Source organism: Sander lucioperca, chromosome 6 (genome assembly GCF_008315115.2).
Source record: "Sander lucioperca isolate FBNREF2018 chromosome 6, SLUC_FBN_1.2, whole genome shotgun sequence".
NCBI lineage: Eukaryota > Metazoa > Chordata > Actinopteri > Perciformes > Percidae > Sander > Sander lucioperca.
In genome coordinates this window covers 307,237-329,951 of record NC_050178.1, presented here as the reverse complement: position 1 = coordinate 329,951, position 22,715 = coordinate 307,237, and the positions used below count along the sequence as shown (strand labels likewise).

Here is a 22,715-nt window from a genome sequence, read left to right as displayed (position 1 = left end):
AACAAATAGCACAATAACTAAATGTGTATCTACAATGAGTGTGTGTGTGTGTGTGTGTGTGTGTGTGTGTGTGTGTGTGCGTGCGTGCCTGTGTCTCCCTGCAGGTTGCTCACTTTTTGCAGCAACAACTGTGTTCTTAAAATATCTACAGGATATTACCATAGCTGTGGTTGACTTCTGAAGGGGACTTTTCACCACCAAATTCACAGAAGAAGCTTTGTTCCTTTTAATTTTTTAATAAAAACCAGAATTACAACAAAGGACATAGACAAAATATAAAAGTGGAAAAGACAACTGTCAATAATGACACTGAACTGAGAAATTTGAGATGTGAGAAGGGTTGAAGTTTCCAAACAGCAAAAAAAACAGAAAGGATTTTTAAAAGGTCAGACTTTCAATTCAATAAAGACAAAAGGTTTAGTGTGTCGTTATCAAAAACGAGAAGACATCTAGAGAAATAGGGCTTTACTCTTAAGATGGTGCAATGACAACTCCTTATTTTCTTAGTTTCTTCTAGGTACTGTCCACACAATTTCCACTGAAGTTCTAATGAAATAAAAATGAAGATGAGCAATGAGTTCACTGCGGTCACGGAGACAGCCGAGTCCAGCGTGCGGTTAGCTTCTCAAAGAGGAGGCAGGGCGGAAGCGTGGAGGCTGGGTGCGTCTCAGTCTGTGGTGGTGCGGCGGTACCAGAAGCGGGCCCTGAAGTCGTCGCTGCAGGTCATGAATCCGGGATTGGTGGGCGAGTGGACGATGCAGCGCACGATGTTGTTGTGTCCCAGAGACAGCAGGTTCTTCCTCTCGGCCGTGCGCGAGTCCCAGCAGCACAGGCTGATGGTGCGCTCATCTGGCAGCAGCACATAGTCCTCTGTGTGGTTGAACACACCCTGTGTCCGATGCATCTGACGGCCACTCAGCCCCGCGCCTGAAACACACCAGACACAGTTTAAATCCCATCGCCATCACTTTTATTATCATCTTTGTAATGATGAGACATATTTAAAAGCATTTAATGGTTATTGTGGGCCGACTGAGTGGGCTGGTTCTAGTGGTACAGAGAGACTGAGTGGGCCGGTTATAGTGGGAGAGAGAGACTGAGTGGGCTGGTTCTAGTGGGACAGAGAGACTGAGTGGGCTGTTGTAGTGGGAAAGAGAGACTGAGTGGGCTGGTTATAGTGGGACAGAGAGACTGAGTGGACTGGTTACAGTGGGACAGAGAGACTGAGTGGGCTGTTATAGTGGGACAGAGAGACTGAGTGGGCTGGTTATAGTGGGACACAGACTGAGTGGGCTGGTTATAGTGGGACACAGACTGAGTGGGCCGGTTATAGTGGGACAGAGACTGAGTGGACTGGTTATAGTGAGACAGAGAGGCTGAGTGGGCTAGTTATAGTGGGACACAGACTGAGTGGGCCTTGGTATTCTGAATGGCTAATATACCCCATTACGTAAGATCTTTTATGTAGAAATCCTAAATATAGTCAGTGTTATGGCCTATAGGCAGGCAATTAAAATCAGACATACAAGAGAGAAACAACATACTGTGATATATTAATATATTTATTTATGTCTTAATTTGTACATAATATACAAGTTATTTATAAGACAACATTGATTTGCATTAACCCAGCCACTTCCTGTAAACTGGCATGGGCTTTGTTGAATGTTGTATGATCAGAGGAGAGGTTGAAGAGCCTTCCAACTGCAAATGAGGAGTTGTTCTCGTTGATAAAGCAAGTCTTCTTCAGAAATGCTCATGTTTTTAGCAGGGACTCCTGATGGACGCGTCACAAGATAAAGTTATGGACATTAAATTCACGATAATAATGTGGAGAAATCGCGGGAATCTTAACCTGAACTGCTGAAGTACAAACTGGATTACTTTACCTGCTCAAGAAAATGGATTCTTTTTATTCGCTTTAGTGGAAGGGTTAGAGTTGAGTACAGTTGACAACAAGTGATGTTAATAAATGATGGCTAATTGCCAGACTCAAGACAGCTAATTTGGGGTAAGCTAGATGTGGTCCACGTAACGTTTAGTGCGACCCCTCGGCTGATTGTGTGGTCGGCTTATGTTCCGTCAGAGAAGTTCCACTCTCGGGATTCTTCCGGCTTCTGAACCGGTTGCAGTTCCACTCTGGTTCCACATGAGGGCGCTCACGGGCGAGTGCAGAATGAATGGTGGTCTATGGAGCTATACCCCTCAAAATCCACTTGTCTCAGGATATCATTTTTTGTCTAGTAATTTGAATGTTGCATTCGAAAGGGGAGGCTAAGAAAATACACACTGCTTGGTGTTAGATTTTTTTGAAGTTGTTTTTTTGTTCTAAAAAGCCTTTTAAAATGTCAATGATGTCATACACATCGTACGGCCAGAGATACTGCTTTACGGCAAGCTCTGAGTCGCTTCCTTTTTTCTCTCGAGGCATCGGCAACACAGCTGACAGGTTAGGCTCTCCCTGTCAATACACGTGCTAGAAAGAGGTTTGCTAATGTTTTAAAGACCACGCCGAAATATTCACTCTGACATTCTGGTTCTGCTTCGGATGGCGTCAAGCGGGATCTCCGATCGTAATCAGTCCATCACTGACCAATCAGCATTCATTAACTTGCAAAAACTACAATCAAATCTCAGATTTGTCAATGGCAATCAGGCGAAAGAGACAAATTTAGCCATCTAGCTCCATAGAGTCCCATTCATTTTGCACTTGCCTGCGATCACTGCAACTGGAACTGCAACCAAATTCAGTACAATGGGGCTAAATAGGGAGCGAACAGGCTCTCCGTAGACGGGCTCTGGTTCCGTGTTGCTGTCATGTGGTTAACGTTACTGTTTGAGATGTACCAATTGACCGGCTGGAGACCGGAATTGGCCGATTTTCACGTGATCGGCCAGTCAGTCGACATATGCCGATTTTATGCTGGTCAAATGCACTCGGGCGCCGCATGATTAACATCGCGCAACATCAGCGCACCGCCGCTCAATCAGCGGTTTATGAAATGTCATGAAGTCTTAATTATACACAGCTCTGCAGAGCCGTCTGCTCTACTGATCTCAGGCGAACGGTCAGCCAGTCTCTCTCTCTCCCCTCTGAGGCTGAACAACTGGAACATGAAAACCACACTCATGCGGATCCCGTGAAATATGACAGCTACAGTTTATCGGAAAATAGCGTTGGGCACGCTGACTTTGATGAATTTATTGTTTATCAGACCCCAGATGAGACAAGAAGCTAACGTTAGCGAACGCTGCGGTGATGATCCGTTTAAAACGCTTTCCAGGTTAGTGGGGATGCATACCGCTCAAAACCAACATTAAAAACGTAGTAATCTTCCCCCAGCGTTTAGTTTTGTTGCTAAACTGTGTGAGTGAGTGTTTCAGGTAACAGCACTCTAGGGTACCGTCTATTTGCTGGATTGTTCCGAGGTTACCGTCGGTAGCTAACGTTAGCAGATAAGCCCGTTGACAGCAACGGTATTGTGTTGTTCATATTTATGCACAATGACAAATAAAGCAAACTCGCTTAAAAAAAAAGGAACTACATGCTGTTTTCAGGTAACGTTACTGTTGACGTTCAAACAGGCCTGTGTGTGTTTTGTAGGCCTGCAGCGACGCGTCGATTACGTCGACGCCAAAATTACGTCGACGTCGTATTTTTGCGTTGACGCTTCGCCACACACACGTGGGAGACCAAAACATTGCAGGAAACCGCAACCTCCTCACAGAATTCCCAACAAAGCCCTGCAAAAAGCCCCATGAAAAGAAGAAGTCCTAAAAAAACAGCTCGCCCTTAATCATCGAGGGTATGGGAATACTTAAAATATAGTCCCAAGTACTAACGTTAGGTAAATTAATTTCATGTTTGTGTAGTGTGTTGTGTAGCCTGCGCACTTAGGTGGTGCTAGCTAACTATCTTAGCTCTCCGTGCAGTTTGTTCGTGCTAGGTTAGTAGCTAACGTTAACGTTAGCTAGCTACTGGCGCCTAGGCAGCTGTGTTTAGCTAACGTTAGTTATCATCTAATGTTGGCTTGAATGGTAGCTAGCTTACAGCTGCAGAACACAGCTATCTATAGTAGCTAACGTTAGCTAACGTCAACGTTAGCTACTAACCTAGCACGAACAAACTGCACAGAGAGCTAAGATGCGTTGGTTAGCCTAGCACCACCAAAGTGCACAGCTGCATTAGCATGTAAACCTACAGAATAGCAGTTAAGAGAGTCAGTTTGATTATGCATCAGGTTTTATGTTGGGACTGTTATGTTGTGTTAAACAATCCAAGGAATGTCTGTACTGTGCACTGTGTTTTTCTTTTTTGCACTACAACTTGATTTTTTTGAACAAGAGAGTTATGTTGGTACTGTAAAAGAGTAAACAGGCTGGCCTTTCATTTTGTATAACAGTAAAATAATTATTTTATTTTGTGTAAAGCAGAAGATTTTTTGCTGTGCAAAATTGTTTAATAAAATATATTAAGAATTTTTTGGTATATTTTTGAGATGCATTATGGTTTTTATTAATCGAGCAACAGAAAAATAATCGTTATATTAATCGTCCAATTAGTCGTTAGATTAGTCGACTAATCGATAAAATAATCGCCCGATTAATCGTTTAATAAATAATCGTTTACCCCCAGCTCTAGTGTTTTGAGAAATATCTTTATACTGCAAGGCTATATTTAGAGGTCGACCGATATGGGTTTTCTCTGGCCGATGCCGATCTTTAGAAATCAGGGTCAGCCGATGGCCGATTAATGCTGCCGATTTATTTTGGCCAATATTTGGCCGATATGTGCTTGTTTTTAAACCTCTATTTGAAAGATAAAATGTAACACTAATATACACAGAATTTCTCAACAAAAACATTTATTGAACACTTCACCAATCTACACTTGTATACTTCAATTAAAAATGTATAATGTAAAAACATACTGTATATTGTATATAATAATAATGAAAAATATATTAAATAAACGAAACAGGTAAGAAGAAAATAAACTTTGTCAAATAAACTTTTAAATGAAAAAAATAAAGTTTAGTACACTTTGACCACAGAAAGTGACATTATTAATCTCAACACTATTTCCTCCTAACTCCTGTTGAATCACATAAGACTAGGGCTATCTAAAGTCAATTCTTGTTCACCTTGTTTGTTAGATCATTGTTCATTTGTTTGTGTGTTTTATCTGTGTTTTGGGGACCCTACTGTTACATGTCCTCTTGCACTCATTAGGATCTTATCTGAGCAGATTTGTCATTCAAACAACTCTTGGTTGTAATTTAAAACTCGTCCAGCCAATAATATTTTTATATATATATATATATATATATATATATATATATATATATATATATATATATATATATATATATATATATATATATATATATATATATATATACACAATAATAAAATTAAGGGTTTTATTCATGCTCGAGTCCATAGATGCAGTTAATGGATACAGGCACGGAGAACTGAAGGCTCTGTTAGCAACGATTAGCTCCGTCATAGGAGTGGATGAGACTGCCACAGACAGGGGTAACAACCAGACTGATAAATGACATTCGGGGAGCTTCCACAGCGGTGTGGCCGCGGTGTTTTGTACGGTTTTATTAGTACAGTTAATCCCAAGGCAAGAACACCAGCAACTGCTACTACTAACGGTAGTGTCTGAGCCTGAAGTGGCTGCGCGAGACACACGGCAAGACTTCACGAGGGGAGGGGCTGGAGGCAGCTGGTCTGGGTACGCTGTAAAAAATGTCGCCTATTCATGTTTTTAACACTAGGCTGCCCGCAGATGCGCCTGCCTATTAATCGGCTTGATATACTGGGATATTGGCCGATGCCGATTATGTTAAAAAATGCCAAAAATCGGTCGACCTCTAGCTATATTTATTTTATTTTTTATATATATATTTTTTTGTATAACAGTAAAATAATTATTTTATTTTGTGTAAAGCAGAAGATTTTTTGCTGTGCAAAATTGTTTAATAAAATATATTAAGAATTTTTTGGTATATTTTTGAGATGCATTATGGTTTTTATTAATCGAGCAACAGAAAAATAATCGTTATATTAATCGGCCAATTAGTCGTTAGATTAGTCGACTAATCGATAAAATAATCGCCCGATTAATCGTTTAATAAATAATCGTTTACCCCCAGCTCTAGTGTTTTGAGAAATATCTTTATACTGCAAGGCTATATTTAGAGGTCGACCGATATGGGTTTTCTCTGGCCGATGCCGATCTTTAGAAATCAGGGTCAGCCGATGGCCGATTAATGCTGCCACAGAGGGAGCTACGGTAGAGACCGGATGTCCGTCACCTTCCTCTTTCCTTGTGTTGGCGTTCAAAACTCTGGTGGATTTATGAGGACTATGGTTAACTGCTTCTCAGATCTCTGCAGGATAAATCCAGACAGCTAGCTAGACTATCTGTCCAATCTGAGTTTTCTGTTGAACGACTAAAACAACTTTTGAACGTACACGTGTTCCACTAAAACAAGTTTCTTCCCGAGGCTATTTTGCAGACATGCCACTGCCGTCGACGCATGACGATTGTGATTGGTTTAAAACAGGGATCTTCAACAGAGGGTCCTCAAGAGTCACTCCAGGGGGGCCTCCAAATTATTGTTAATTTTAAGTTTTTTCAAAAATTTAAAAGTCTTAAGTCTTTGATTCCAACATATTATTAGCAAATATAAATCTCCACTGATGGTAGGCTTACTGGCCAATAGGTAATGTAGTCACTAAGGCAGCCATCCACAGTTACAGTTCATCCCAAAGGATTGACTGTTTCACATTTGTTTCACATTTAAGGGTTAACATTAAAACATGATTTATAAAATCAGTCAACAATTATTAGGCTATTTGAATAGCTTAGTATTCTATTCAAAAAAAGGTATCTATAAATGCTTTAAGCTGCCCTAAAAGATATTGTAGAACCAGATTAAAATGCAACTTTATTTTATACAATATATGTAGTAGAGGGTCCCTGATCCGCTCTCTTTCAGTTAAGGGGTCCTTGGCTTGAAAAAACGTTGAAGACCCCTGGTTTAAAGAAATGCCAATACACCAGAGCACGTTTTTCTCCAATCCCAGAATGCTGTGTGGACTAGCCAGACCTTCTTCCGCAGTGCTGTGGAGGAAGGTCTGGCAACGCGAGACTACTCCGTATGACACATCGCTCCGGTTGTGCTTTCTAACATGCTGTCTAACCGAGCACTGTTAGCCTTTACAATAGAGCCGCTTCACTACACTTGTTAGACATCGTTCATCACAGGGTTCTCTGTTGATTTGTGTTTGTCGTCGTGTGCTCGTGGTGGAAAATGAATGTAAACAGAGCGGCGTGCCAGAAATGCAATGAGCCATTCACCAGGGTGCCGCTACAGGGCTAACGTTTGAAGTCCTTCGAGTGCACAGAACATACAACAACAACCACATGCTGAATTTGAGCATTACATATTTAAATATAATTTGAATGCATTCAGCTACATGTAGCAGTGTAGGTAATGTAAACCCTGCAGTAGTGCCTGTTGCGTCACCCACCAAAATGTTTTTTGGTTTTTGTTTTTTGTGATGTCTTCCGGCTGCTCTGCCGATTACGGAGTTTCCTGATGGACAGACAGCTTTACTTGTTGCTAAAGTAATGCGAACCGTTAACTGTTGCTGACATCAGCCATGTATATATACAGGCGCCGGCTAACATTAGCTCAGTTGGAGCACCGGGGGTGTGTTGGTGATTACACCGCTAGCACAGGAGCTTTGGACCGCTGAGGGCGGGGGGGGGGGGGGAGGAAGGAGGTTTTCAGGCCCGGGGTGGGGGGGAAATACTGGCGGGGAGTGGGGCGAGCGGGCAACAGAAGCGGGTTCAGCAGCCTCTACGAACATCATGGCAGAGGAAGCTAAGAAGAGAAAAGGAAAGAGTAGATCCCAGACAGGCCTTTAGTCGTTGCCAAATACTTGTAAAAGGCTGCAGGCTGACGGCGAGCTGGCCACGTTGCTGTTGGACTTGTCTCGTGTTGTTGCACCTGCCTGATGTTTGGCTGTGTGTGCAAAGTTGTCGTCTCGCTAGTTTTTCATCATAAGTCATGTAATCATAACAAATGCACGTGTACAGCTGTCTATAACCCTGTAACAGCCGAGTAGAAGTGAATTGCATTCTGAGACTGTAGGGTGCCAAATCAAAACAATACCAATGTTACGCAAAGTTGCTGTAATGCAATTTCTTTTGTAGGCTAAACATGTGCCTGTCCAAATCATGTCCAATCAAGTAAACTGACCACAAGTGGACTCCGATCGAGGTGTAGAAAGATACGTCTCAAAGATGATCAAGGGAAATGTGAGGCACCTGAGCCACACTTCAAGAGTTATAGCAAAGGGTCTTAATACTGGTGTTAATGTGATATTTCACTATTTCATTTTTATTAATGTGGCTTGTAATGATGAGGTATCGAGTGCAGACTGATGTGGTAAAAGTAAATTTAAGCATAAGCCTGCAACATAACAAAATGTGAAAAAAAGGTGAAGTTGCCTGAATACTTCCTGAATGCACTCTATGCAGACAAAGATATATTGCAACAAACTAAAACCTGCCAGAGCCAAAGTAACAACCAATCACTGTCAGTCAGCGGGTGCAGTGCGGGTTAATTTATTTCACCTAGCAGCTTTAAGTGATGTCATTACTCAGATAGAGAAAACCACTGTGTGAACTAGAGTAAGTGTTGAAGAAATGCCAGCTGGGAGTGTGAGTACAGACGATGAAGGGCTCACAGAGGAACCAGATGCCGTGTCGGTCGTGTGGCTTCAGTGAAAACAATACAGAACAAAATTACACTAAAAGTTAATTCTGTCAGAAAATAGATGGCCTGTGGAGGAAACATGAGCATTTTGTTCCATCCCCTGAAACACAGGACATGGAGGGCCAATAACAAAGAACTTGACCAGAGCACTTTTCAGATGCTGCAGTCTATAACACAAACTTAGAACTGGATGAATAGTGTAGGATCACATCCATTTTTAACATAAACCCCAATTTAAGTACAACGCATCAACTACCCCAAATGTACTCCGTAAACGTATCTCCCGTTAATCGTCCAGTCGTGGTTACTAGAGATCGTCGATAGGAGATCTGATCGCCAGTCTGACAGGCTGGCATCATTGAACACAAAATTGGACGTAACGTTATGCATATGCGGAGCGGCTCCCACTTCAAAATCAATGAAACTGGCTCCACCGGCATGGCTGTCCTGCCTCCTGCTTGGCTGACGCGAAGCGGTAAGTGTAGTGCTACGTTTCCGTTTGACAATACTTCTGTGTTGCTGTGATAGCATCTTGCTTTGGAAACTCAACCCAGTTACTGTTGTCTAGTGATGAGCGAATGCAGCCTTATGAAGCTTTAGGGCGTTCTTTCCATTTGTGCTGAAAAAGATGGAAGGCTTTGGGGCTTCAAACACTGCAAACACAGTGACATCTGGTGGCTTGCAAAATGTATAGCAGCTCTTCAAGACGGGCACAAGCACAAAACACCTCTGATTTGAATAGTTTTAGTCTCACACGTGCAATACAAGTTCAACAAGCCAGTGTAGAAAATCTGCAGTACTTTTGATCCGAAGTGCTGCATTAAATGTAGATAAATGAATGACTTAATTTAATTAATGCATTTTCAAAACTAACACAAAACCTTAAATGTACCTTGTAAGTGTAGTTTAGGCTCAGTGTGATTTGTATGCAACATTTCATATGAATCACAATGTGCATTAAATTAGACTATTCATTTTATTTCCTTTTTACAGGAGGAAATGTAGTACTTATGTCTTTATAGATAGTTTAGCAGCAAAACATTGAAAACAGACTGAATAATTTATTGTTTTAGCAGTGTTATGACTGATGAAGCACTTTTCATAGCTACTTTAGCCTAGCAGTTAGCGATGTCTTCTCTCTCCTCCTCATCCGTTGATCAGCGTGTCAAATTGCTAGTCGTTCTTCTGTCTTCTTTGTAATAACTGTAGTTTATGTGCCGTGTTGGAGGCGAGGCTCTGCACCATGGAAACGTCAAAGTTAACATCAGCTGCTGTAGTATTATTTTATAACATCTTAGTCGATTGTAAGTTAATAAGTTTTGCTTGCTTAAAGAACAGACATAAATAAAGTCGAAGAAAGAAAAGATACCTAGTGTCTGAGGTTTCCATAGTAAGAAATAGGGAAACATTTTGGACAAAATTTCCATCAATCTTATGACATTAACAAGGTAACAGTGAGGGCTGGGCAATATATCGATACGGTGATATTAGGCTAGATATTGTCTTGGATTTTGGATATCATAATGAGTGTTGTCTTTTCCTGGTTTTACAGGCTGCAATACAGTCAAGTGATGCCATTGTCTGAACTTACCAGACTGTATTAGTATTATTATTATTATAATATCATTATGTCCACATTACTGATGATTGTTTATCAAAACTCATTGGGTAAATATTTTGTGAGAGCACTAATAGTCAACCCTACAATATCGCCGCAATATCGTCATCTAGGTACTGGGTCAAAAACATCCTGATATTTGATTTTCTCCATATGGCCCAGCTCTAGCAACAGTTACATCACAGAGGTGTGACGAGACACACGGCTCACGAAACGAGACGATACACAAGACTGGGTTCACGAGAACGAGACGAGACTTAAACCCTATTTTAAAGGAAAACTTCAATGACTTTTATTCAACTGAAAGTCACAAAATGAAAAACGAGCACTGTGAAAGGATTTGCCACATAGAGGATGGATACCCGATACGTTCGGACAGATATTTAGAAATGATGTTCGGGTTCGGGTCGGGCTCGGTCACATCAGCGCGATAAGGCACTAAACATTTTAAATTTAAAAAAGCGTATTATGTAGGTGCGCACCTGTGTTAAAGTGATGGTTCGGAGTAATTTCACCCTAGGCATCTTTGCACCTTGACCTCAAGCCAAACAACCCCCCATAAGCTTTTTTCCCTTGTTATAACGTTGGTCGAGTTAGCGTTATCAGCTGGTTAGCTTAGTGCAGGCGCTAATGGATCCACGTTTGTATCTCGTAAATTACCCCACTAATAATGCCCGGAATGATACCAAACTTCTACAGTAGTACAAATAGTTTCTGTACTTATACATTACATGTCATTTAGCTGACGCTTTTATCCAAAGCGACTTACAATTGCTATATATGTCAGAGGTCGCACGTCTCTGGAGCAACTAGGGGTTAAGTGTCTTGCTCAGGGACACATTGGTTGATGTATCGCAGTGGGAACTGAACCCAGGTCTCCCACACCAAAGGCATGTGTCATATCCACTGTGCCATCACCACCCACGAGGCATTCGAAAGTTTGTAACTACTCCAGTAGTAGTAGTAGTATGTAAGTACTGTGCGATAGCGCCGATAGCGCAATAGCAGCCAAGAGGAGTATCCATCAGGCAAGTATTATTTAAATATACTTCTGGTGTAGTTACAAACTTTCTAATGCCTCGTTTTATTAGTACAGAAACTATTTGTACTACTGTAGAAGGTTGGTATCAGTCCGGGCATTATTAGGGGGGTAATTTACGAGATACAAACGTGGATCATAACAAGGGAAAAAAGCTTATGGGGGGTTGTTTAGCTCTAGGTCAAGGTGCAAAGCAGCCTAGGGTGAAATTACTCCGAACCATCACTTTAACATGCGCTGATGCGCTCATCTGTTGACATTTCCGAATGCCTTCCTACAGTTGCTTAATAAAAGCGGGCTTTCCACACAAACAAATGTATGTGTCAGTATGAGAAAAAAAAACGAGATTTTAACTACTACTAACTATGTTAATGCCCGTCGAGCTCGGGCCGGGTTCGGTTACTGCTCTGTCGGACGCAGGCAGGGCTCGGACAGAAAAATGCGGCCCGATCCGCACTCTATTGCCACAAACTCAAATGACTGGCTTCTCTCCTGTATGTGTCTCTTCACTCAGAGAACCAAGGTTACAACTAGGGTTGGGCGGTAATACGGTATACCGCGGGGTCTTAAAAATAGCAACGGTATCAGTTTCAATACAGTCATTAAAAAAAATGCAATGCACTTATATAGGAGACAAGGATTAAATATTAAATATCATTTATGTAATTATGTGTGGTTGTCATCACGTGACAGTGTGGAGGAGAAAGTAGTTTTTTTGTAAGTTGTTGTTATGTTATTAGTGTTTCAGTATTAGTGTTTGGTATTCAGTTTCTGAACGGTGCACAAGCCAACAGTTTGGTGACGCTGTCTGAGCCTTACGTCATAATTTTTAATTAGTCACGGTAATACCGTATACTGGGGTAAAATAGGGAGGTTTGACGGTATCAAAATTTGGGTACCGCCCAACCCTAGTTACAACGTAACCTAGCGTTTCCTGGCAGTAGTTGAGACCAGTTGTTTTGTACTTAAAAGTGACTATATGTAACTTTTTAATGTTTCTGAAGCTCATTTTTCATACAATGATCTTAAATGACCTGTAATAGCAAATGAGACAGTGAAAAGAACGCCATTTTGATAATGTTTTTAGTAAGGCACCTGCCCGGGTCCGATTTTTCACGCACAGTCACAGAATGATTTGCGGCAGGTAGACGGCGCTACAGTAACACATTCTGATGGGTCACAGATTTCTTTGTAACACCGGAAAAGCCAGTGTTCGTATCCAGCCAGGTAAAAGGTAGCAGGAGATTTCTTAATATAGGCCTAATTGTATTTTAATGTTATTTTAGAAGTTATCTGTTGTATTTACGGCTGATACTGTGGCACTATGGAACTGGTTCCTACGCAAGTGGTAGTACTTGGACCGAATTAGAACGCAAATTTCGGTTCCTCATTTTGCTTCCACTTAATGTGTCGACTGAAATATTTTCCCTCTGTCGCTCCCAAACGGACGTAAAAATATCACACTTTCTCTGTAGTCTACCGTTAGCTAGCTACCGTAAATGTAGGCTACTTTTAAATGCCACATTTCCCTCTGGGCTGACCAAAACGGATGTAAAAGCACATTAACCACCCCGAGCCGAGGAAACCGAGCGCAGTCAATAGATTTGTGCCTTTCCGTTGATACCTAGTACCACGAATCAGCGAGACAACGGACATAGCTTTCCACCGAGCCTGGCCATGGACGAACAGGCGGGGCCCGGTGTGTTCTTCAACAACAATAACAACTCTGTTTTACCCGGAGGTGGGAAAGGACCGCTGCCTGATGGCGCAGTACAGTATCCCGGGGATCTTGCACTTCCTGCAGCACGAATGGGCCCGTTTCCAAGTAGAGAGAGCACAATGGGAGTTGGAGCGGGCTGAATTACAGGTGAAAACCACTACATTTTATGTATACACGGTTATATATTAGTGGGACTACCTGGGCATTGCGCTGCTCCTTTCTAGTAACTTGCGTTGAGTTTCTGTGTTTGATTGTTCTGGTTACTAGGCTAGCTTGTTAGCGTTAGCTTGGGAACTAAAAGGAGCTGCAGTGCCCCCTGGCCCGACTGCACGACGTCTGTTTGCGACCTCTTTACTGCGACTGAAACCACTGAACTTGCTTGTTGCCTTTGTTGCTTGTTGAATCTCTGATATATTTTTTTAAAAATGAAATAAATTAACTATGACCAGTTTAAAGTAATTTAAAATAAGTGTTTAAGTGTAATATTTTTGTTTTTGATATCAGCTTGCTACATAGTTAGTGTGCATACATCCATGTTTAGTTACGAGCTGTGATGGCAAGATAGTAAGCAGAGGTAAAATGAAAAAAAAAAAAACTGCAATCGTGGCTCCAAACAAGAACTATTTGAAAGAGAAGTGTGGATCAGGAGGAGAATATTTCGAGCAGTCTCCACAGCACCTGCTAGCAGCAAATGATGCAAAAACAGTCAGGAGATATGAGAGAGTTACCTTAAACTTGGATTCAGTTGGAGCGGGACGGAGAAAGTACTGTGGCTGTGGACGAGGAATAAACCTGCCTCCTGCCTGAACTGTCCCCAGCTGAATAGAGTAGGCCTCTGCTACTAGTTTAAAGCTTTAGCGCGTCACTTTTTGATATTAATGAACGTCCGTCACATTCAAGCCATTGCCAAATGAGTTGCAACAAAAGCTAATTAAAGCTGCAGACACACCAACCAGACGGCTGACCCTCGGCAGAAAAGGCAGTTGGACTGATCAGTCTCCCCGAGTTGGTCAAAAAAGTATAATAACATACACCAGCAGACGGCGCTGTATCATGTGGACGCGCCAACAGTGTTGTTGTCATTACTTAGAATTCCTCATGGGGGCGACAGAAATGACGCACTATAGCTTTAACTACAATGACAAAATTATTGGTTTTGGCCAGACTAGATTACCTGAAACATAATGATATAATGATTTGGGGCCCCAGGCAAACAGTGTCTTGCTTTACTTCTCACCCTCTCTCTATGTTGCTTGTTACTAACCTAGCTCTGGGGAGTTTACTCCCCGGAGTCCTTATGTTTCTTTTTCCCAGCATATTTCCTTGGATTAAGATGGCACCAAGATCTTGGTTGCAGCTGTCGCCGTGGTCCTGCTGCACTCCCTGCTACACCCTGCTACGCTCTACGGTGCCCTGCTGAACCTGCTACGTCCAGCTATGCCCTGCTGTGCCACGCTACATACTGTAACGCCCTGCCATGCCCTGCTATGACATGAACTACTACGACTACCATTTTCTAGTCACTGTTCATTATCTTTATTGTGACTATTATTGCCACTGTTCATCACTCCCCCAAACGGCACTGTCAGACACCGCCTACTAAGAGCCTGGGTCTGGCCGAGGTTTCTTCCTAAAAGGGAGTTTTTCCTCACCACTGTCGCACTGTCGCCCTAGGCTTGCTCTTGGGGGAATTACTAGAATTGTTGGGACTTTATAAATTATAGAGTGTGGTCTTTCTTTATTTATTGAAGCCTCTATGTTTACGGGCTTGTGGTGATGCGCAATGTGCTATAGGTGCCAAAGAAATCTATGTTTGGTACTGCCAATTTGTTTTGTCATGGTTCATGTGTGCAATAAACATTACACTTTGTTAGAAAAAAATCGTGGCAGAGAATCGTGATATCAATTCTAAGCTAAAAAAAAATCGTGATTCTTATTTTTCACCGAATCATGCAGGCCTACTCCAGCTTCCAAGGTTACTCAGCTCTTGGGGTCCCTTTCTTCAGCGGTACAATCCAAACTGAGAAATCTTGGTGTTATATTTGATAATAACATGTATTTTGATCATCATATCAAATCACTGACCCGCACATGTTTCTTTCAATTAAGAAACATTGCCAAACTTAGAGCTGTTGTTTCGCATTCTGAGCTTGAGATGATCATTCATGGATTTATATCATCCCGGCTTGATTACTGCAACTCCATTTTCACTTGTCTTAGCAAGTCGTCCCAGGACCGTCTACAACTAGTCCAGAACTCTGCTGCTAGGCTGTTGACCAGGCCCAACAGGATGTCGCACATCACTCCAATTTTATACTCATTACATTGGCTTCTGATCAAGTTCAGGATTCAATTTAAAGTTTTTGTTCTGGCTTATAAAGCTTTGCATGGTCTGGCACCTGTTTATATCTTGGACCTGCGCCATCCGTACACTACTAACAGGTCCCTCAGGTCTTCTAACCAAGGATTACTGGTGGTCCCACGCACTCGCTTAAAAACTAAAGGTGACCGTTCCTTTGAAGCAGTGGCTCCAAACCTGTGGAACGCCCTTCCTACTGTCTTACGTTCTGCAGTCTCTGTTGAAGCTTTTAAAAAGCAGCTGGAGCAACAAGAGTCAAGAGCGAATTTAAACAGATGTGTCTTCACACATCTGTTTAAATTCGCTCTTGACTCTTGTTTGTAAACTTTGGGTTTTAGATTTTCATCGTTGAAATGATTATCATTGGTCATTCAATAATAATTTTATTTTTTCCCCTTGTTTATATTCTGTTGGATTGTACTGTATTTTTACAAATGTTTATCATTTCAAGCACTTTGTGACTGTCTGTAAAAGGTGCTATATCAAATAAACTTATTATTATTATTATTATTATTATTATTATTAATCACAATTATTTCTGAGACAATTAATTGTACAGTAACATTTGGAATTGTTACAGCTCTAGTCAATGTTGAAAACATTTCAGTGTCAACATGACACTGATTGTGGAACTGAGGGATCATTTGTCGTCATTGGGACTGCCCAAAAAGTTACCTCACGTATTTGCCTGTTTATTGTTTTTGGTGTGACAGTGCACTTAAGTACTTGGAAAAAAGTGAGGCAACATAAAATTTGCACTTAGTTACTTTTAGTCAAAACACTTTTTTTTTTTTTAGGGCTGTCAAACGATTACATTTTCTTAATCGCGATTAATCGTTGAATTTCGTTAGTTAATTGCGATTAATCGCATGTTTTATCACATGATTAAAATTCTATTATTTTGCATTTCAGTGTTTCAACTGTTTTTAAGTACATATTAACAATGGAAAGCAATTCTTACCGATGTATCTTGATTGGGAATCAAATGAATGCAAAGAAAATGACTTTATGAACTTGATTTTAAGATTTGTACTTGTTTATTATATATTTAATCTAGTACAACTAGGAACAAGAACAAAGCCAAACTAAATCATATCAAACCAGCTTTGAATCACAGAGTTTAAGACCACGTACTAAGATACTTATTGAATTAGATGAAAGTAGGGCTGGGCGATAAAACGATCTCGATATGGGATCGCAATAAAATTCCGGTCGATAACGATGATTAACTTGGACATATTTTACTCGATTTAGATAGATCTAACAGCCTATCACACAGCAGAAATAAACGCCATTCCATTTCAGAAGGTGGCGGTATTGCGCACCAAAAGTTGTTTGCCAACCGCCAAAAAAAGGCAATAGAAGAAGTTTTTGGCTTGCCCGTCAAAGTACACGCCCATTTCCTACGCAGAGCATTGTTTGAGCTACCGGCGGTGAAGAAATGAGTGGAACCGAGGGGCATGGGCACGAAAGCGACGGTGAAAGTGAACTTGCATCATCATCCAAAGCTGAGGAAATTGACAAAAAAGGTAACAGTCAATATAAACGTCAATTATATGGAAGTGGTTTGGATATCTCAAAAGCGACGAAGCGCAGATTAACACGGTCTGCAAAATATGCCGTCGGTCGGTGTCGACCAAGACGAGAAACACAACCAATCTTTTCTGTCAGTTGAAAAGGTACCATCCCAGCGAACACAGCGAGAGTTTGAAAATGCGGGCCCATGTTAACGTTAGTCTGCCCACAAGTTTTGTCCAACATCCTAGTGGTTCTTCTGCTGTTAGCAGCACTAGCGGGGCTGAAAAACAACAATCGTGTCGTCTTTTGCGACCATTGCCCCATATGAAAAGTGAATGTGATAGTAGTCACAGCTTTTAGTTTTATTTACATTATTTGCATTTACATTACTAACTTGTACTGTTTTGTTAAGGCAGATAAAGCATGTTTGCAAAGTTAAATGTTTACATTTAGATGTTATTCAATATATTCTTTTATCACACAATATATTCTAAACCAAGCCATGTTTGCACAGTTCAATGTTACATTATGTTATTATATTTTTTATGTTGATAAACTATATTCTAAAGTTTAAATAATGAACCCTCTGGTTTCTTCAGGCTTCAGTCATTATCAGGATACTCTTCAACCTGGCAGCATTATCAAATTATATATCGTGATAAATATCGATATTGATCAATATGGAAAAAATTATCGTGATCATATTTTTTGCCATATCGCCCAGCCTTAGATGAAAGTCGCAATAAACACAGGGTCAACTTCTACAAATTGCCCTCGCATGTTAAATATAAAGCAGTCCTCCCTGTATGAATCAACTCATGGTCCTTACCTGTGTACTTGACCAGTGTCCGACCGGTAGAGATCTCCCACAGTTTGACCACGGAGTCTTTGCCACTGGACAGGATGTACTTGGAGTTCTTGGAGAAGATGGCGGAGCAGACCTCGGCTCCATCGTGGGCCTTTTCAAAGGTGGATACGCAGCGGTTGGACACGCCATCCCAAAGCTTTATGCTGCCGTCCTTGCTGCAGGTGACGTAGCTGTTGGCGGTGGGGTTGTAGCTGACCCCGCTGATGGTGTCTGTGTGCTGGTCCAGCGGGTTGCAGGACACAAAGCACTGAAAGGTGTTGGCGTCGTAGAGGCGGACGGTGGGGTGCTGCGTTCCCACCAGCAGAAAGTCCCCTGATGGGTGGAAGGAGATTGAACGCAGCATCTCTGCTTCCTGTTGGGAAATAGATAGATGGAGAGAGGCTTGGATTACAACAGAATAATAGTAGTCAGCATAGTTTAACGAAATATGGCAAATGTTAAATGGTGTGGGAAACCCAGAGGAGTTCTGTGTACAAAATCTGACCTGTATATATTTAAATGCTCTTTTTGCAGAGGGCTTCGAGTAGTCAAACAGTTTGAGTGTGTAATCTCTGGAGCCAGAAGCTAGAATCTGTTCAGTCGGATGGAAGGCAAGGCAGGTGACTTCGTCCACGTGGTCATACAGTGTTCGGATCACAGGGTGATTCTCCATGTTTTGCTGCGCTGTCTCATTCATCATCACCTGACATATAAAGACACACACATAAAAGCAGTAAACATAAAGCTGCTGGACTAAAAATGTGAGTTCACTCTGATCTCAACCTCACCTCAATAGGCATAGCACTCTTGGCCAGCATGCGTTCAGTATCCAGGATCTTGATGGAAGCGTCGGCAGAGCCAGTGGCAATCAGCTGGCCATCCCGGCTGTATGAAGCGACGCGGCATGGACCCTTATGGGATGTTACATAGCAGGTCTCATACTCTGATGCCTCTGGAGACATGGTCTGGACATCGGCATCAAATTCCATATCAATACCCACACCAGGTGCCACTGTATCTGAACGCCCAATGGCATACTGAACTGCACTGTCATCATTCTCCATCCCTGAAAAAGGTAGTAGATTGCTCAATTAGGGCCTGTTGGGCCATCACACATAGCTCAAAACATACAGACACGGAGGAAACAAGTGGTACCTGTTTTAGCCAGCTGCATCAGCTGCTCAGAGGGTGACACTACATTCTGTGGCTTGACCTCGTTGATGAGGCTGTTGGCGATGCTAGTGTATCCGTCATAGAGCAGCTGGCTGATGATCAGCTTGTACAGGTGCTGTCGGTCCTTCAAAGTTGGTTTGGGACGAAACATGGTGTGTATCAACTGAGCTGGCTGAAACAATAGACAATGTCGCCACATGTTGAGTTGTCTCTGCTTCACAAGATGTTACTGCAGTTTACAACACACTCCGTTAGCTGGGGCTAACGTTATAACGAATGGATGCGGCTTGCGCTCAGGCTTAGCAGTGCTGCTAATCATTTTAGCTTTGTTGCTACACTCTAGACAGAGCATAGACAACAGCAGTACCGTTATATTTAAACCGCGAGCTGGCCGGACGTCATTAATGTGCAACAACAGCATCACGAGCCGTTTTAGGAAACGAGCTTAATATCACATTTTAAAACATTAAAATATCTTACCCTCTTCAAACTCAATGGCGCTCCTGGACCCAAACGTGCAACGTCACAGCACTGGTGCCTTCATCTTCTCCTTCTTTGAACTTTATTGGCGGTTGGCAAACAACGATTTGGTGCATTACCGCCACCAACTGGTATGGAGTGTGGATCAGAATATCACATATGTAAAAAAAAAATGAGATAAGATAACATTATAATGATTAATAAAAATAATGAATTACTAACCATATCTTTTCGGACATATTCATTTGTTTAAGAAACTGAAATAAGTACTCAATAACACTCACATCTTGAGCTCTTTTGTCGAATAACTATTACATCACACTGCACTTTTATCTATGTTAGGTTGTGAATCAAATGCCTTCTTTCTTCCTCATATTGTTGACAATATGATATAATATGCTCTATTGTTTCTTCTTGTAAACACATATACATATATATTCACACTGTACTTTATTTATGTTCACACATAACATGGCACTACAACAACATTTGTACAATCACTTGTTTTAGCAACACAATCTTTTTAACCTAACCCTCACGTTACATCTATGTTTTTTTATTTCTTGCACTGTAGCTATGTACGTCATGTTTCTTACTCTTACTTTTACCTTGAATCTGACTGTGAGCAAACTGCACAATTTCCCTGAGGGGATCAATACGTATTCTAAATCTGATTGATTCTGACATCTATAGAATGTTTACCTATTTTAAACTGAATGGCATGTAAAACCATCATTCTTTCCTCTATTCCTCCAATTTAATTTTTTCTCCGTTTAAAAATGCTCTGAACTTATTTTTGCTGAGACTAACTACAAAATTAATGTTAATCATTAGCCAGTGTTGTTTATATTTACATTATGAAAATGTATACTGTGGTAATAAATCAAGTGAGAAGTAGGCTCATTTTTTCAGAGACTTCTATAGAAACACACTTCTTTTTGGAGCCAGTGGAGTCGCCCCCTGCTGGAAGTTACAGAGAAGGCAGCTTTAAGGAGCTTCAGCTTTGGCTTTACATTCCAGGCCGGAAGCTTCTTCCATTATTTTTTACAGTCTGTATGCCACCTTATCTGTCATTTAATTTCCTTTGATACCAATATAGTCCGTGTATGTTTTGATAGTTTGTTTTTTCTTTTAAACCAATGGAGAATAAACGGTAATGCCATTTCTTTTCCGTTTTAAACCAAAAACAGCAAAAGCAGTTGTTTCCTCGCCAAAATGAAGCCTAGCTTTGGAGCGTTATTTAATTAGGGCTGTGTTTAAACGACGGAGATACTAAGAGGTAATTTCGGGTTCGGCCACCGTAGGAGTTAAAAACTTGCTTGGAATGGGAAGGGCTAGAAAGTAATATTCAGTTGGTTGTAATATACAATTTCACCGCTAGACGGGAGAAATGCTTACACAATGTAGCTTTAAGCGACAGGAGTTAGGGTTTTTGAGCTAGAAGCAGGACTATCTAAGGTGCGCTACAGCCTCGTCTCTGTGAAAACAGCTGTTGGTGTTGAGGCCTGAAGTCAGTTAGGAGTCAGTCAGTTGGTTAGTTAGTCCATCATGACATCATGTTAGCTGACAAATAACACCTCTTCTCCTTTCTTCATCTCCTCTCCTCCTTTCTTCCTCTCTTCTTCTCGTCCTCTCCTTTTCTTCTCTTCCTCCTATGGCAGTTTGTGTTGCTAAAGTGATTTGCGCACTGAAGGAGTGGAGGAGGGAGGGGGAGACTGTATGTTGGAAAGGTCAAAAATGTCCATTTAATGATAATTATACCGCTGAAGTTCGTTCTGTAATTCAAAAACCGTGAGTCCAAACGGCAAAAATATTATCATCAACAGAGAGATAAAAGTCTGGCGAATGCATTAATGTGATTTTTATGTTTGTGGTGTCAAATACTGTATATGCGACACAGAGCAGGTAACAAACAGGGAACTGTCTGCGTTTCTATCGGCAGTTGGTGTGAACAGAGCCAAAAGTTTAGGTCCAGTGGATTCCACAGTTACATGTCTGCGACCGGCACAAAATTTCCTACGTTTTGACCAACCATGATGTATGAAGAGTGAAAACTGTAGGGGAGAGAGCAATTTGTTTGGGAAACATTTCAGAGAATTGTACTGCAGCTCCCCCCTCTGTCCTCCCCTCTAACTCTCAACATTCCATCCCCATACAAACACAACACCGCGCGGCAAATCTCTTAGAAAACTCATAGCACACCATTCCCGATCATTACACACGTGTTGATGTATTTCTGTGCATGTGTTGGCAACGCTCTGTGACTAGTAGTGAGACAAAAATGTGGCGGAATAATAAGTATGGGGGATAATTGTCATTGTGCCAATTGCTGCTATTGCAGCACATTAGCACACTGAATTACATGTTAAAATTGGCATTGATCTGTCACACTTACCACTGAATGGCATAATATTTGCCTTTTATTGTATTTTATCTGGGTGTATTAGGTGTGTTTCAGTGATGGTGATATTTAATTGCTGCCAACATCTGTCTACCAGCAGATCATTCCAGGGGGTGTTACATTAGGCTACAAATAAACAGATTTTCATACTCTTAATACAACTATCTGGCAATTACAAAAGTCTTGTTAAAAAAAGGATTAAAAGTACATTTTTCATTTAACCCATTCTGCTCTTTAAAGTGCCCATATTATGAAAAAATCACTTTTTCTGGGATTTGGGGTGTTATGTTGTGTCTCTGGTGCTTCCACACACATACAAACTTTGAAAAAAATCCACCCATGCTCTTTAGAGTGACATACAGTTTCTGAATGTGTCCTGCCTTCAGTCTCTGGGTGAGCTGTTCAAAATCGGCACGGCTTGTGACGTCACAAGCCGAAACGAGCAGGCTAACCGCAACCATTAGCTCGTCGCGTTAGCGTTAGCATGCTAACGCTAACGCTAGCATGCTAACGCTAGCATGCTACCTCGTTCTCAATAGCAAAGTACTGCTACAACACACACAAGTTCACCATAATCTACAAAAGAACTACTTACATGTGCGCCCTCATTTAGAAGTCTCCCAGCTAATCCTGCCTTGTAACTGACCGAAGTTGTAGAAAGAGCCTTTCTTTTACTGTCTATGGAGCTAGCTAGCTGACATGATCTACATCTGAGCTACTGAGCATGTGCAGTGCAATCAGAGATAGTACAGAAGAAGA

General features: G+C 41.4%; 1 protein-coding gene across 4 annotated transcripts; it reads right to left on the bottom strand.

Moving 5' to 3' along the window:
* Nucleotides 1–202: 202 nt before the first annotated feature.
* On the bottom strand, nucleotides 203–22,091 carry cstf1 (cleavage stimulation factor, 3' pre-RNA, subunit 1). Of its 4 annotated transcripts, XM_031300214.2 has the most exons (7): nucleotides 22,087–22,091; nucleotides 19,556–19,565; nucleotides 19,058–19,247; nucleotides 18,691–18,968; nucleotides 18,408–18,605; nucleotides 17,885–18,275; nucleotides 668–927 (listed from the first exon to the last, which is right to left on the bottom strand). In XM_031300214.2, exons 3-7 carry the CDS (start codon nucleotides 19,224–19,226, stop codon nucleotides 668–670), a joined length of 1,296 nt encoding a protein of 431 aa, XP_031156074.1. In that variant the 5' UTR covers nucleotides 19,227–19,247; nucleotides 19,556–19,565; nucleotides 22,087–22,091. The 4 variants fall into 4 exon arrangements, with proteins under 4 accessions (XP_031156070.1, XP_031156074.1, XP_031156073.1 ...); XM_031300210.2 differs by lacking the exons at nucleotides 19,556–19,565; nucleotides 22,087–22,091 and adding an exon at nucleotides 19,443–19,462 and having other exon boundaries at nucleotides 203–927; XM_031300213.2 differs by lacking the exon at nucleotides 22,087–22,091 and having other exon boundaries at nucleotides 19,556–19,658.
* Between the last annotated feature and the right edge of the window lie 624 nt (nucleotides 22,092–22,715).